Below are 14,106 nucleotides of genomic sequence, written 5' to 3'. Positions count from 1 at the left end.
ATAGCTAAATGATTAGTTTTATATAGCTAAATGTATCCTAATTGTTATTGACCACAGTATTTTGATGCAAAAATATCAATCTTTTTTCTTAGTAGTATCATTCTTATGGGTGCAATTGAACTCGTATGGCATGGTCTTTCACTCAAATGCTCATGTTCATGAGGCATTATCTTCATAAATGTATGGATTAATATAATTGATTCTATAATGCAAATTTATTGCTATTTATATATAGCTCTCTTTCTAGTAAAAGTGTTTAAATATCATCTCTAGCCATGGCCATGGTTGGGATAGTGCAATTGAAGATAATTGATCATATGAGTTGGAGTAAAACAAATCCAACATTGATGTAGCAGTTCGTAAAGTAAATCTATAAATTCATAAAAATTAAGAGAAAAAAATCTAATATTTTCGGTCAATGTGAATATTTTGATTATAGTTTTCATCAAGCCCAGGGATCATAGAGTGATCCTATGGCTAGGGGGACCCGGGCACACATCTCGAGGTCACCCTAACTATAAGATCTCTCGAGGGTCCATGGGCTCTATGGAAAGGAATCCTATCCAATAGCTATAAAATAAAACCCCATGAAATTTGTTACGATAGGTAAATAGAATACACGCAAGTTTAGCCCCCCCCCCCGCACAAACAAAAATACAATACACACAATAAAGAAGAATTAACTCATTCTCCAATTTTATTAAGGGGTTTTATGCATTGATTTTTATCCTAATGATATTAATTAGGTGAATTCTTATTATTAGAAAGGTCTGTTATTTTTTCAAATTTCACAAAACATTTATGGACAGATGATAAGTATATTTCAACCATTTGATAGAGAAGACATATTCTAGATTAGCCATGTGTCAAATTTCACTCTAATTCAATCAAATACCCCCCTCTATTCTGTATTAGGACACATCCCATGTATGTCCGCGTATGTGTAACATTACTCCAGACATTACTATGCACTCTCCCAACCCTGAGTGGGAACAAAAAAGGTATAGATTAAACAATGTAAATTAAAAATAAATGTTTTGATTAACATTAGCTAACATTGTTACATGGATAACTTAATTATTTACATTTATATTTTATACATTTCATTTAGACCAAAGAAAATGGTAATTGTAAGGGAGGAAATCCCAAATCCTTCAAGTGCATTTCTCTTTCTGTATGTTCTTGAGGAAACCACTTAAACCTCATAAAAGTTGCTCCAAACCCAGCTTCAAGTACAAACTCCAATCCTAATTTTTGTGAATCTTTGCAGGTGAAAGTAGAGCTAACATCTCTAGCGAAGTTCACATGTCCTGTACCCCAGATCCATGATCTGCATGCACTTCTTGGGCTATCTAGGGGACATTGAGTTAGCTTTGGGTGGCTCAAGACCCAACTCTCACCTCAATGGCTAAGGTGTTCCTCATTTTCTCCCTTCCAGATTTGTTTGCCTAGGCTCACCTCCACTCTTTGAGGATCTTCCTAAGAACCCAAGGATTAACCACACCCCTCACCTTGGCTGCAGGAAATGCTATGAACTGTGATCTTTGTGTCGAACCATACGCAGTAGAACATCTACAACCTATATTTGGATTGACTAATAGCATTAATCTAATATGTTAACAAGTGTTATAAAATAACAATAAATCTAAAAACAATTAAAACAAAAAATCATTCATTCGGCAAGTATCAAAATTCTCCCATTTAATAGTAGGCCATTGGTTGAATCTCCTCATTTAGCTATGATAACTAAAACATGATTAAACATGATGGATATGATGAGGTTTATATTAGAAAGCTGATAGTAAGAGCACATTAAATATTTTGATTTACTTACAAATTGGTCTCACTAATGAAGTATATATACACTTTTTGCTAACGACATGTATCCAGACCTTCGGCCTGACTAGTCCCACGGGCCCATACTAACCCCACAACCTCATGGCCCGGGTCATACTAGGGTTGAATGAGAACCGTTCAACTTTCACAGAAAGCAATGAAGAGCACTAAATACCCCAGTCCTAAGGTGTGCCTGGTGGTAGTTGAACATAGGAAGTCTGAATTTACGGCGCGTACTAAGTTCTTTTTCAATTTATTGCATTGGTCATTCATACATGAATCTGTACAATTTTCTTTTCGGGTAGAAAGGAAAATGAATCTGTACAATTAAGTCCTGAAATCTTTGTTTCGAATCATGGTCTATCTATCAACCCAACCCTGGAGCCTAGCACTGATCTCGTATGGAGGTGGTATGGTTCAACCCGATTGATTAACCCACGACTTAGAGTATATAATGTACTATCATTTTGTTGAGCAAGTCATTGTAATTAGGGGGTTTTTCGAGCTAAGGTTTTGAGGCAAGTTTTCTCACCGCTGTTTGGGTGTAATCTCTCTTCTGCAGAATGAAACATCTTCGTCTTAGCCCAAGGACGTAGCACACCATATCGGTGTGTAAACCTCATTAAAACTCATGTTGTGCAGATCTATTTTGATTTATTTTCATATTTCTCGGTGTTTACTCTAACACTAACCATTGAAGATTAAATCTTTATAGTTTACAAGCTTCTTGTATTGAACAAATACAATTGCAATGCTCAATAAATTAAGCAACCCAATATCAATGAGACTTGTATCAATGACCACATATATGGGTTTTCTGCATGGAGTGAAGACCATTTTCCTCTGTATTTATTGATCGTCATATAGTATCTAGATGGATAATGCTGACTCAGTGGCATTATCAATTTTCCACTTTTTCTGGTCAATGTTGAACCAACTGAAATCTTTAGACCTAATTGCATATGGTGTTTGAATATATTGGGACCTTTTCAATGGGTTTTCAATCATAAATTCTAAGAAACTAATACTTTTTGCCAAGAAATAATAAGAATATCAAACTTAGAAGTAGTAACAATGGTGGAAAGACGATCTTTTCTGTGCTATGGTAAATGGTCAAATAATACTTGCATAATCACCTCCAAATCACAGTAAAATTCGCATAAGCATTACCTGTTAATATCTATTTTTATTTATTTATTTGTATTTACATCCCAAGACCCAGTATATATACATCATTTTGGTTCCTATATGGATTGATCATCCCTTGCTAGACTGGTTGAGGTTCTTGTTTTTTCTAAATATTTGCCTAACTACTGCCATAAAGAATATGTTTTGTGGGTCCTACTTTACAAGGATACTTATCAATAGGATTAGGTAATCTTCTGACCGACCATATAAAGTTTCAAGTCCTATATATGTGATCATGTTTGGCCTACCAGAGTTAGGAGCTGATTCAGCTCTGATGTGTTAATACTTTCCTTTTTTTCTAAAGCATAAAATATGGGTTGCTGCCTTGTTCCCTTTCCACATCCACTTTTTGTCAAATAAAGCCTTCAGGTTTTTGTTTGTTACTAACCACTCCCTTGCACCTCAGGATGAGTAGGAAAGAAAGCAAAAAAGCATGCTTTACAGATAAGCATACATGTGCATAGTTCTTAATAGAAGGCTTTTTATAATTGTCTCTTCTTTCTAAGCAGGTTTTGACTCCAATCTTTGTACCTTTAAGAGACATTTTCTAGAAAAGTGGTGGTTGTGCTTTCTGATCATTAGATTTGGGTTGGTCTGTAATTTTTATCAAGTAAATATTACTCCTAAGAAATAATATCACTAAGCAATGTTGCTTGCACAAATGATGAAATCTCATGGCTGCATCAGAGTGGCGGATAGAAAAATATGAAAATGAAAATATTTTATCTAAATTTGCAATGCTCAGGAAACTTAGCAACCTAGTATCGCTGAGACTTCTAGCCTTGACTATTTTCCTCTGTTTCTATGGATCCAACTGGGTCTAAGCTTATGGGTTTGAATATACTGGAACCTCTTCTATAGGTGTTCAGTTGTAACTTCTATGAAAATGGTTGCTTTTGGCAAAGAAATAACTAGAATATCAAATTTATGATAATGTCATTCTTCTGGAGACTTAAAGCAGTAGCAATAATCTTTCTGTGACATCAAAGATCCAATGATTTATTCAAGTCCAAAGATTCAATCCTGTGGAGAAAAGAGTTTGAACAGAGTCCTGTGTATGATCATACAAAAATTGCACAATCACCTCCAAAAGTATAGCTAGATTCACATAAGAATCACATTCCACAATCTACTTTAGTTTATTGTTTTAAGTTTTGTGTGTAACTACTGCCCAGGACCCAGGTTATGATTTCATTTGATTAGGTCCTCAAATGCTTTAACAATTATTACTTTTTATTTATATGGCCACATATACCTTCTCTCCCCCACCTATGACCATCAGACATAACATTTAATGGCACCTTTTCCTTTTTCTTTCTTTATCCAAATCTCTGTCCCTATTGCTGTTGATGAGCCATAGATGACTTGGTCACAGAATATTGTGATTGACCACCCAACTCTCAACTCTGTTCCATTATATATACTACCAAAGTCAAAGTTTTGCTCCACCGGGGAAAGCCATCCATCTTCTTCTCTGGCCGTGGAGAACATTTGGGTCTTGCAGTCTATGATAAGAGATACGAAGCTTTTCAAATAGGAAGCGAGAGCAGATTGAGTCTGTGTTCGTTCAATATGAAGAACCAATTTCCAGATCATGTCATTGGAATTCCAGTGAGCTCAGTATCTTATTCAGTTGAAAAACCAGAAGAGAAACATACTACTGCCAGCCCGTATTCTTTTTCCACTCCTTCATAGGAATCTCCCAGTCCAAACAATGTACTCTCTCTCTCTCTCTCTCTCTCTCTCTCTGTTATGTATTGCAAATATTCAAAAGCTAATTTGCTAAACTATTAGCTATAACAACATATTTTAAATTTTTAAACTATGAATTAATGGTTTAGCTTTGACAATGCAGACAGAGTTGACACACTGAAAGAATAGATCAAGAAGCTGGGAAAAAAGGCTAATAGTTTCACACATGGAATTCGTCAACATGATAAATATCATCTTGTTATGTTGAATAATCTCTTTCTTGTTCCCTTTTTATTACTTCTCTAAACTACTCTTGTCTTTGGTTAGTGTTAGATCAAACACCAAAAAACACGAATAAAAAAAGAGACAATAGATCCGTACGACAGAGATTTAACGAGGTTCACACACCAGGGTGGTGTGCTACGTCCTCGGGCGAAGAAGAAGATGATTCACTATGCAGAAGAGAAATTACACCCTAGCAGCGGGGAGGAAAAACTCGCCCTAAAACCCTAACTACGTGAAAACCCTAGAATACAATGACTTTCTCAACAAGCAACAGTACATTATATATATTCAAAATCGTGGGTCGACCCATCGGGTCGCGGTCGATCCGGTGCCCCCGCACCCCCATATGAGATCAGTGATGGGCTCCGAGCTTGGGCCTATCGGCCCAACCCCTCTGCTTCCATCATAGATCTCAGAAAATTTCCCATTCGGGTCGCCACCAAAATATGTCAGATCGGATCAATCTTCAAAACGGGTCAAGAATTCGAGACAAACGAAACAGTTAGAATAGCGAAGAGTATTTGAATATTGTTCCCTTTTTATTACTTCTCTAAACTATTAGTCTTTGGTTAGAATAGTGAACAGTATTTGAATATTGTTCCATATTGTTGGATGTTACAGTTAGATTGGGGCCCAAGGTATCTACAACTACGAAGGGGAAGTTGAGGTTGGATGTTACAGTTAGATTGGTCCTATTGCAGGGATCCTCTTCGTAGATTGGTCCTATTGCAGGGATCCTCTTCATCTCCACTGAAAATGTTGCTTTTTGCAGTGAGAGATCTCTTAGATTCACTCTGCCAACAGAAGAGTTGATTAAAACACCTTACAAGGTAAATTCAGGATAGAAATTCCAGAACTTAAAATTTCCTGAAAATCTCTCTCTACGCCCACTCTTTTCTTCGGATGTTCGTATTAAATATTCACTCAACACATTCTTATTATCTTATACAGGTCATGATTCCATTACAGAAGATGAAGGGAGCCAACCAAAGTGAAACCGTGAAAGATCCAAACTAGAAGTACATACAAGTTGTTACTGTGGATAAATTTGAGTTCTGGTTTATGGGTTTTCCAAACTATCAGAAAGCTTTCAAATATATTGAACAGGCCATATCTCAATCTTAAGTGAGTCAAATCTCTGTCATTATAACAAAAGATTTCCTCCTAGGAATTCATCCAAGGTTTAAGGATCATGTAGATATTTATCTGGTTATGGTTGATAACCTTCGTGGGTGTAAGGGTCTCCCAGGCCAAGGTGATTCTTTGTGGAAGTCTCGGCTGATCTTTCAGTGTTACATCACAAAAGTTTCTGTCATGAATTTGATAGGATGTGCTGAAACTCAAGTTCCCTGAGTACAAGATTTGAGAGGGTAAAGAAAGGAGGAGGAATTGATCAATAGAAGAAGTGAAGCTGTAAAAGGCTTGCCCATGAGAGATTGAAGCACAGAATATAAAAGTATTTTGACCTCATGATCCGATCTTCAGACCATCTGAAAGCTCTTCCCCATGCATGCTGCTTGCTTGCTCTGGCTTTGGATTATCCTGAAGGTTCACAATTAAGCTAGTCTCAAAGTCCACAATCCAAACCCACATAGCATATGTGAGAAATGAAGATTCTGAGTTTTCAATTCCCAAGCAGAAATATCATGTGGTTCTCAATCAGTGCAAAAGAAGGTCCAATTCTGAATAATATGTGCATTCTCCATACAAATGATGGTTATCGGTTGCAAAGGTAAGAGATCTGCTATGTTTCAAGGAAGATTTGGGCCGATACAGAGGCTTGCTGATATGGAATTGTTATACGAATTTCAATTGTAAAGAAGACCAAGTTGAGTTTGGCGTTTTACTCCTGATCAAAGTCTTGATTGAAGAAGCATCAAGAATCCATTTTATTGAAGTTGTCAAGCCCCTGCAAATGGTACCAGCCTGCCAGGAACCACTTCTCATTGTCTCTTCTCTTCCTGTAAATGCTAACTCTATTCACATGAGTCCATGTATAGACTTCATGTTTATGTAAATGAAATCCGCCTCATACAGTATTCTGCTTGCATAACCTAATCTATCAAATTGAATCGAATTTTCATGGTTCAAGTTGAGGGGGAGCTTCTTGAAGTTTCCACCATCATCATTGTGTTGTCATCAATTTGACCATGGGCTCATGCCTAATGTTTTGGTGATGAAAACAGTTGGATGATGGATCATGGGATTTCTAGTTTGTTGCATGTCTATGGATGATAATATTAAGACCTTCCACTTTATACTGCTTATGGAACTCTATTCTGGCTTTATTCAAATAAATAATTTTGTAATTATTCCATGACATCAAGAAGGCCTTGGCTTGAAGTTTCCGAAGTTGTTAGTCAGGTCCTCATGTGCTGGTGGATATAGTGAACAAAAGATGTGCATGGCATCATTAAGCCAGTCCCTCTTTGTCAACCAAATTTTTTTTCAATCCAAAGAGAGGGAAGGTAATATCTGATTTTCTTCCAGGCAGTATAATATTCCAAGTGAAACCCTAATACTCCTAATGAGTTTCCTGCACCTCTTCTTTAGTTATTAAGGATGAAGACCAGAGCAGATGTACAGAATTGCAAACTTTTTATTCAATTAATCTATTTTCCTTTACAGGGTGAAGAAATGGTGGCTTAAGAGGACTCAACTCTTTCTGCTTCTTACTTACCATGTGCCCCCTCTGCTACAATCCTTCAGCACAAAAAATAGATAAGTTTATAGTCACACTAGTTACTGAGAAAAGTATTTTAGATCAAACTGCAAGAATATATGCACCCCCAAAAATGATGAACACTTCCAACGGGATTTCATTTACAAAGCATTTCGCACCCAAAAATTCAGGTACAATTTCAGTCACATTTAGGTATTTTAATTACAATAATGAGAACATCTGAAAGACCTGAAACAATATCCTGCATGGCATATGTGTAACAATCTGTGTATATGAATAGTGGTGAAGAATTATAAGCTTACATAATTAACCCAGTATACATGATCTGTAATTGTAAACCTTTTTTCGTTTTGTAAAAGGGTTTCCAAAGGAGTTGAGGGTAACGATCCTCTTGGTATCATTGCTGAGAACTAAATCATTTAAGATTTGGAGATAGCCTGTAGAAGAAACTTGAAAGCTTTCTGATAATTTAGAAATCCCATAAACCAGAACTCAAAACTATCCACAGTAACTACTTGTATGTACTTCTGGGCTGGATTCTTCACATTTTCACTTTGGTGCACTCTCTTTATCTTCTTTAGTGGAATCAAAACCTGCAGAGAAATTGCTCCAATGTTACTACTATCCAAGGGAATGAGTTCTTTACCCACAACCCTAAGGTAAAAAAAAATCAAAGGTAATGTTAAGTGTAACCCTTTTAGTAAAAGTCTACTATAAATAAAGAATTATTTTCCCCTTTCGGAAAAGAGTTCCCCAATTACCTTATATGGTGTTTTAATCAACTCCCCCGTTGGAGATGTTAATTTAAGAGACCTCTCACTGCAAAAGGCAACCTTCTCAGTGGAGATAAAGAGGAGCCCTGCAACAGGACCTGCTGTTGTTGATAAATGGCATTGGGAGGCCTTCAATAGCTTCTCTCCTTCTGTAGCACGGAAAAGCTGTTTGAATACCTTCTGCATCCCACCTCGTTGAAGAATTCTGGCCCCCAAACTCAATTTTCCCTTCACAGTTGCAGACATATTGGAGCCCAATCTTACTGTAGTGTCCAAACCAATCACAAAAACATTCAGATACTTTTTCATAGTAATGTTCATGTAGGTGGGGTAAAAAAAAAAAAAAAAAGAATAGCAAGTCAAATGCTAAGCTCAGATCCTTCTAAAATGAAGTAGAGAAGGTTTCTGATGAATTCCCGAATCAGCTAGACCAACAGAAGCCCACCCCATAAAGATGAGAATACTAATATTTCCTGTTCAACTTCTGAGGGCCGTAACTTACGACTCAGTTGGAGTTGTGGGAGCCACAATACCTTTCCGAAAATGGAAATCATGAATTCGAGAGTCAAATTCACACATTTAAGGGATGTACTAGGCCTCCAAAGTTTTGTACGGAATTTTGGAATAGTAGTTTTCTATTGTAATTTTTCCTAATTTATTTTATTTCCTATTAAATTTTGGTTTCCTTTCTTTTGTAATCCGACCTTCTTATAAAAACGTTGATTTGGACGAAACAAAAATCATCTCAAGTTTTATGAATCAAATCAGTTTCTCTTACTCTTCTTCCCATTGGAATTAGGGTTTTCTTTATCTTGTAGATTCGAGGATCCTTAGCGATAGAACAAAATCTAGCCCCCATACTTCCTACTCCGTCATAAAGAAAAGGACTCAGTTTCCAATGAAAATCTAAAAATTAATGAAAGGGATTCTTAAATTTTCAATTAAACACTAAAGAAGAAAATTCCCTTGATTTGCAGTCAGAAAGCAAGTTTCAAGAAATTTTGAGCTTATTACTATGGGGAATAAAAAATAAAAGAAAACACAATGGGACAGAAAAAACAAAAGGTTTGTAAATACAATTGAAACTCATAATTTGAAGGTTGTGCATCTTTACAGAACCAAGAACATGCTTACCATGCTCATAAACTCCATGTGCAAAATTATCTGCTTTCTTCCCAAATTTGTTCATCCATTCAATCAGTGTATTCATTTTACCTGCAGTTTCAAGGAAGCACATAGCCAAACATCTTAAAAGCAGTTTCAAGAGTTGCACATCACAGAACAGCATAAAAATCAAGTCTTTTTTCTTATTCTTTTTTTTTCCTTTTTTAGAGAGAGAGAGAGTCGGAGAGAGATGTTACCTCGTTTAGATGTCGCAGACCCTTCGAAAGGGGAGGAATGAAAATATGGGTTATCAGATTCGGGTTCTGAAGTAGGTTTTTCTGCTTCTTTTTCAACTGTGTAAGCCACCGAGCTTTCTGGAATCGGAATAACATTATCTCGAATATGGTTCTTCATATTATTGTTCTTATTGCTTTCCTCTGCTATTGTTTCTTATTCCAACACCCAATTGCCAGCTCTCCACTGCAAGTGATTAAAGAAGACGATCCACCTTTAATGGTAGAACAAAGTACAAACCTTGGATTTCTTTGATATATTTGAAGGAACAAATTTGTTTGGTTAATCACAACTTTCTGTTGAATTGTCATCCATGGCTCGTCAACAGAGATATGAAAAGAAAGATTCCTGCGGCTGTTGGGAAATTGCGTCCCATGACTTTTCAAAGAACTTGGAAAAGTCTCCGGTTTCTTGTCAATCTCCCCGAGAATAAGAAACTGAAACTTTCTTTTGTTTAGATAAAACAGAGAAGAGACAGGTTCAAAGAAGTTACATGAACACTTATCCATTTATATCTACAGTATCTTCCCCCAAGTAGTTGGGTCAACGATGAAACCTTCTAAGATGAGAAACTTGTCCAAACAGAGTGTGGCACTGAGTCTTTTTGTTCAGAGTTCAGACTAGAACTTTGAATACTATGTAAGGATGAGTCATCAAATTGTGCTGTTTAGAGCGTAAAAATTCATGTTTTGATGGTATTTAAGTTGAATGTCTCGGACGTGTTGCTTTGCTATGTTCCTTTTGCTTCACTTTCCCCTATTCTTTCTTTTGCTTTTTATCTTGCATACCCTCTCGCTAATACATATAGCAAACCCGGCTTAGATAAGAAAAAGGCTTTGTTGTTCTTGATTCGAGACTACATAATAATATATCCTCATCCATGCTAGGACTCACCTTTAATTTATTTCTCTTTAATCTTTCAACCCAGTTTCCCTAAGGCCACGATGAATGGGAATGTAAGGGGGAAAGGGGATGAAGGAACACTTCTCCCTTAATTTAGGTAAAACTCACATTTGTAAACCAACTTTTAAGGGCAAAATGCCCAAATCCTTGTAAGCCTTCATATTAGGCTACTCACATGCAACGTTGAATTGTTGTCTAGCTAAGCTACTTGCATCCTATGTGAGATCGTTACCCTTATCTAGAACCCCAACATAATGTCATTTATGGTAGACTGCTTCAATTTAAGAAAGCCCAACAACCAATTTTTCTTAATAAGTTCAATTAGGGAGTAGAGCAGAGGAAGTAAATTGCTGTTTGAATAACATTTAAGCCCTTAAAGCACCTATCCAGAAAAAATAAAAAAAGTCCTTAATACCAATTAGAGACAGTGCCCACATGTGCCTTTCTTATCTATAATACAGGCATTTTTGCATTGTTCTCTTTCATGCTGAGGTGGACGAGAGTGGGCAGCAGTAGGCCAAGCAAGATAATGATATGTTTTATTAATGTCTCTTTTTTGGTCACCATCTCAGCACAAAACTATTTTATGCTGAAAAGTATCTAATGTGTATTTAATGGTATGGAAGTGGAAAGGTATTAGGGAAGTAAAACATATTTTATGCTTTAGAAAAGAAGGATCAAAAGCATGAACACATCAGGAATGAATCAACTCGTAACTCTCATAGGCCATACAAAAATCACACATATTATATGCTTGAACCTTTATTTAGTCGGTCAGAAGATTACATTATCCTATTGACAAGTATCCGCGTTAAGTAGGACCCACAAAATGTAATCTTCATGGCATTAGTTACGTAAATATATTGGGGAAAAAAAAATCTTTCATAAAATGAAAATTTGAAATTTTTTTGTTGAACTTCTAGTCCAAAAACTTAATCTATTAAGTGATCGAAGCGTGTGATTTCAAAGTTCGACTCCTCTTATCTCTTTGGACCACTACTTTTGATGAAAATTAAATAATTTTCATTAAACCCGATATGACCTAGTCCATGCAGTTGAAGAGTCAATATGGGCCTACAGGACTAATCAGACCGAAGGCTTGAATACAAAAATTAATAAATAAAGTCATCAAAGGTCTCAGATTAGTCAATGTGGATTTATTCTCAACACTCTCCCTTATGTGACATTCTATTTTTCGGGTGGCCATATATGAATGCCATTAACATATTAGGCCTGGTGGTTCTGATATCAACGAAATCAAGTAGTAGAAAAAGATACTTTTATTTTCTTACATCCAAAGATCCAAAACCCTTTTTTATGCTTTGTATTGACATAAGTTTCATCAACAAAAACATGAAGCCTGTAAATGAATTCATGCGAGTAAAATTAGCATTTACAACAAGAGAAACGAAATTGAGAGGTGGTACGAAGCACCATTTTACAGGGACTTGGCAACTTCAGTAAAATGGAATCTTGATGTTTCTTCATTCAAGAATTTGATCTGGACTAAATCACCAAACTCAACTAGGCCTTCTTTACTATTTAAATTTCTCTGGTTGGGAATTGAGAACTCTCTGAAATCTTCATGCCACACAGATGCTATGATGTGGGTTTGGATTCTGGACTCTTGGGACTAGCTTCATTGTGAACCTTCAAGATATGCCAGAGCCAGAGGAAGCAATTGCACCATGGATTAGGAAAAGCTTTCAGATGGCTTTCTCCTCCAAAAGACAGGATCATAAGATCTTAAAGTTTATCTTCTGTTCTTCAATCTCTCATGGGCTTGCTTTATATAGCTTGACTTCTGTTCTTGAGGATAGAGAGCTGATCAATTCCTTCTTCTTTCTTTACCCTCTGAAATCTTATACTCAGGGCACTTGAGTTTCAGGAGGTCTCGTCAAATTCTCGACAGAAACTTTCGTGATGTGGTACTGAGAGATCAGTCCAGACTTGCACAGAGATTCACTATCTCTTGGGAGACCCTTTAAGATAACTTCTCAACACCCATGAAGGATGTCACGCTTTACCAGATTCAAGAAATATGTACATGATACTTTAACCTTGGCTGGATTCCTGGGAGGAAAAGTCAATTTCTCTTGTTATAGTGACAGAGAACTGACTCACTTATGATTGAGAGATGGCCTGTTGAATATACTTGAAAGCTTTCTGATAATTTAGAAAACCCATAAACCAGAACTCAAATTTATCCACAGTAACTACTTGTATGTACTTCTGGTTTGGATTTTTCACATTTTCACTTTGGTTGGCTCCCTTTATCTTCATTAATGGAATCATGACCTGTATAAGATAACAAAAATGTGTTGAATGACTATTTAATAGTCACATCCGACGAAAGAGCTGGTGGAGAGAGATTTTTAAGAAATTTGAAGTTCTGGAATTTCTATTTTGAATTACCTTGTAAGGTGTTTTAATCAACTCTTGTGTTGACAGAGTGAATGAAAGAGATCTCTCACTGCAGAAGGCAACATTTTCAGTGGAGATAAAGAGTATCCCTGCAATAGGACCAGCTGTTGTTGACAAATAACATTGGAAAGCATTCAAAAGCTTCTCTCCTTCTCTAACATTGAAGATCTGTTTGAATAACTTCTCAACACCACCTTCTTGAAGAATTTTGGTTCCCAGCCTCAATTTTCCCTTCACAGTTGTAGATACCTTGGTCCCCAATCTAACTGTGACATCCAACAATTTGGAACAAGATTCAAATACTGTTCATTATTCTAACCAATGGCAATACTAGTTTATAAAAGGAAAAAAAGTGAACAAGAAATAGAACAAGGAGATAGTTACCGTGCTCACGAACTCCATGTGTGAAACTGTCAGCCTTTTTTCCCAGTTTGTTGATCCATTCTATCAGTGTGTCAACTCTATCTGTATTGTCAAAGCTAAAAACATCAGTGAATAGCTTAAAGATTTGAATTATTTTGTTAAAGCTAATAGTTTAGCAAATTAGCAGAGAGAGATAGATTACATTGTTTGGATCTGGGAGACTCCTTTGAAGGAGTGGAAATAAAATATGGGCTAGCAGTTTCTGAAACAGTAGTATGTTTCTCTCCTGATTTTTCAACTGAATAGGATACTGAGTTCACCGGAATTCCTATGACATGATCTGGAAATTGGTTCTTCATATTGAATGAACACAGATTCAATCTGTTAACGCTACCTATTTGAAAAACCTCCTCTCTCTTATCTGAGACTACAAAGGATCCAAATATTCTCCACGGCGAGAGAAGAAGATGAATGGCTTTCACTTGCAGTTTGGTAGTATATATAAAGGAACAGAGTTGGGTGGTGAATCACAAAATTCTGTTGCCAAGTCATCTATGGCTC

At 36.4% G+C, this 14,106-nt stretch overlaps 2 protein-coding genes, 1 long non-coding RNA gene and 1 pseudogene across 3 annotated transcripts; 2 read left to right on the top strand and 2 right to left on the bottom strand.

Moving 5' to 3' along the window:
• The first annotated feature begins 4,596 nt into the window (after positions 1-4,596).
• Positions 4,597-7,054, top strand: LOC122077879 (annotated as a pseudogene).
• A 217-nt stretch (positions 7,055-7,271) lies between these two features.
• On the top strand, positions 7,272-7,712 carry LOC122079190. Its single transcript, XR_006140344.1, has 2 exons — positions 7,272-7,469; positions 7,630-7,712. It is a non-coding gene; the product is annotated as an uncharacterized LOC122079190 (long non-coding RNA).
• A 118-nt stretch (positions 7,713-7,830) lies between these two features.
• Positions 7,831-10,426, bottom strand: LOC122079189 (GEM-like protein 4). The gene is made up of 4 exons (XM_042645450.1): positions 9,819-10,426; positions 9,592-9,672; positions 8,446-8,720; positions 7,831-8,277 (listed from the first exon to the last, which is right to left on the bottom strand). Exons 1-4 carry the CDS (start codon positions 9,973-9,975, stop codon positions 8,104-8,106), a joined length of 687 nt encoding a protein of 228 aa, XP_042501384.1. The 5' UTR covers positions 9,976-10,426; the 3' UTR covers positions 7,831-8,103.
• A 1,615-nt stretch (positions 10,427-12,041) lies between these two features.
• On the bottom strand, positions 12,042-14,022 carry LOC122078936 (GEM-like protein 7). The gene is made up of 4 exons (XM_042645141.1): positions 13,748-14,022; positions 13,567-13,647; positions 13,174-13,448; positions 12,042-13,056 (listed from the first exon to the last, which is right to left on the bottom strand). The coding sequence occupies exons 1-4, from the start codon at positions 13,902-13,904 to the stop codon at positions 12,883-12,885; spliced, it is 687 nt and encodes a 228-aa protein (XP_042501075.1). The 5' UTR covers positions 13,905-14,022; the 3' UTR covers positions 12,042-12,882.
• Positions 14,023-14,106: the final 84 nt, after the last annotated feature.

The sequence above is a fragment of the Macadamia integrifolia genome, chromosome 5, assembly GCF_013358625.1.
Source record: "Macadamia integrifolia cultivar HAES 741 chromosome 5, SCU_Mint_v3, whole genome shotgun sequence".
NCBI lineage: Eukaryota > Viridiplantae > Streptophyta > Magnoliopsida > Proteales > Proteaceae > Macadamia > Macadamia integrifolia.
This window is presented reverse-complemented; position numbering and strand designations above follow the sequence as displayed.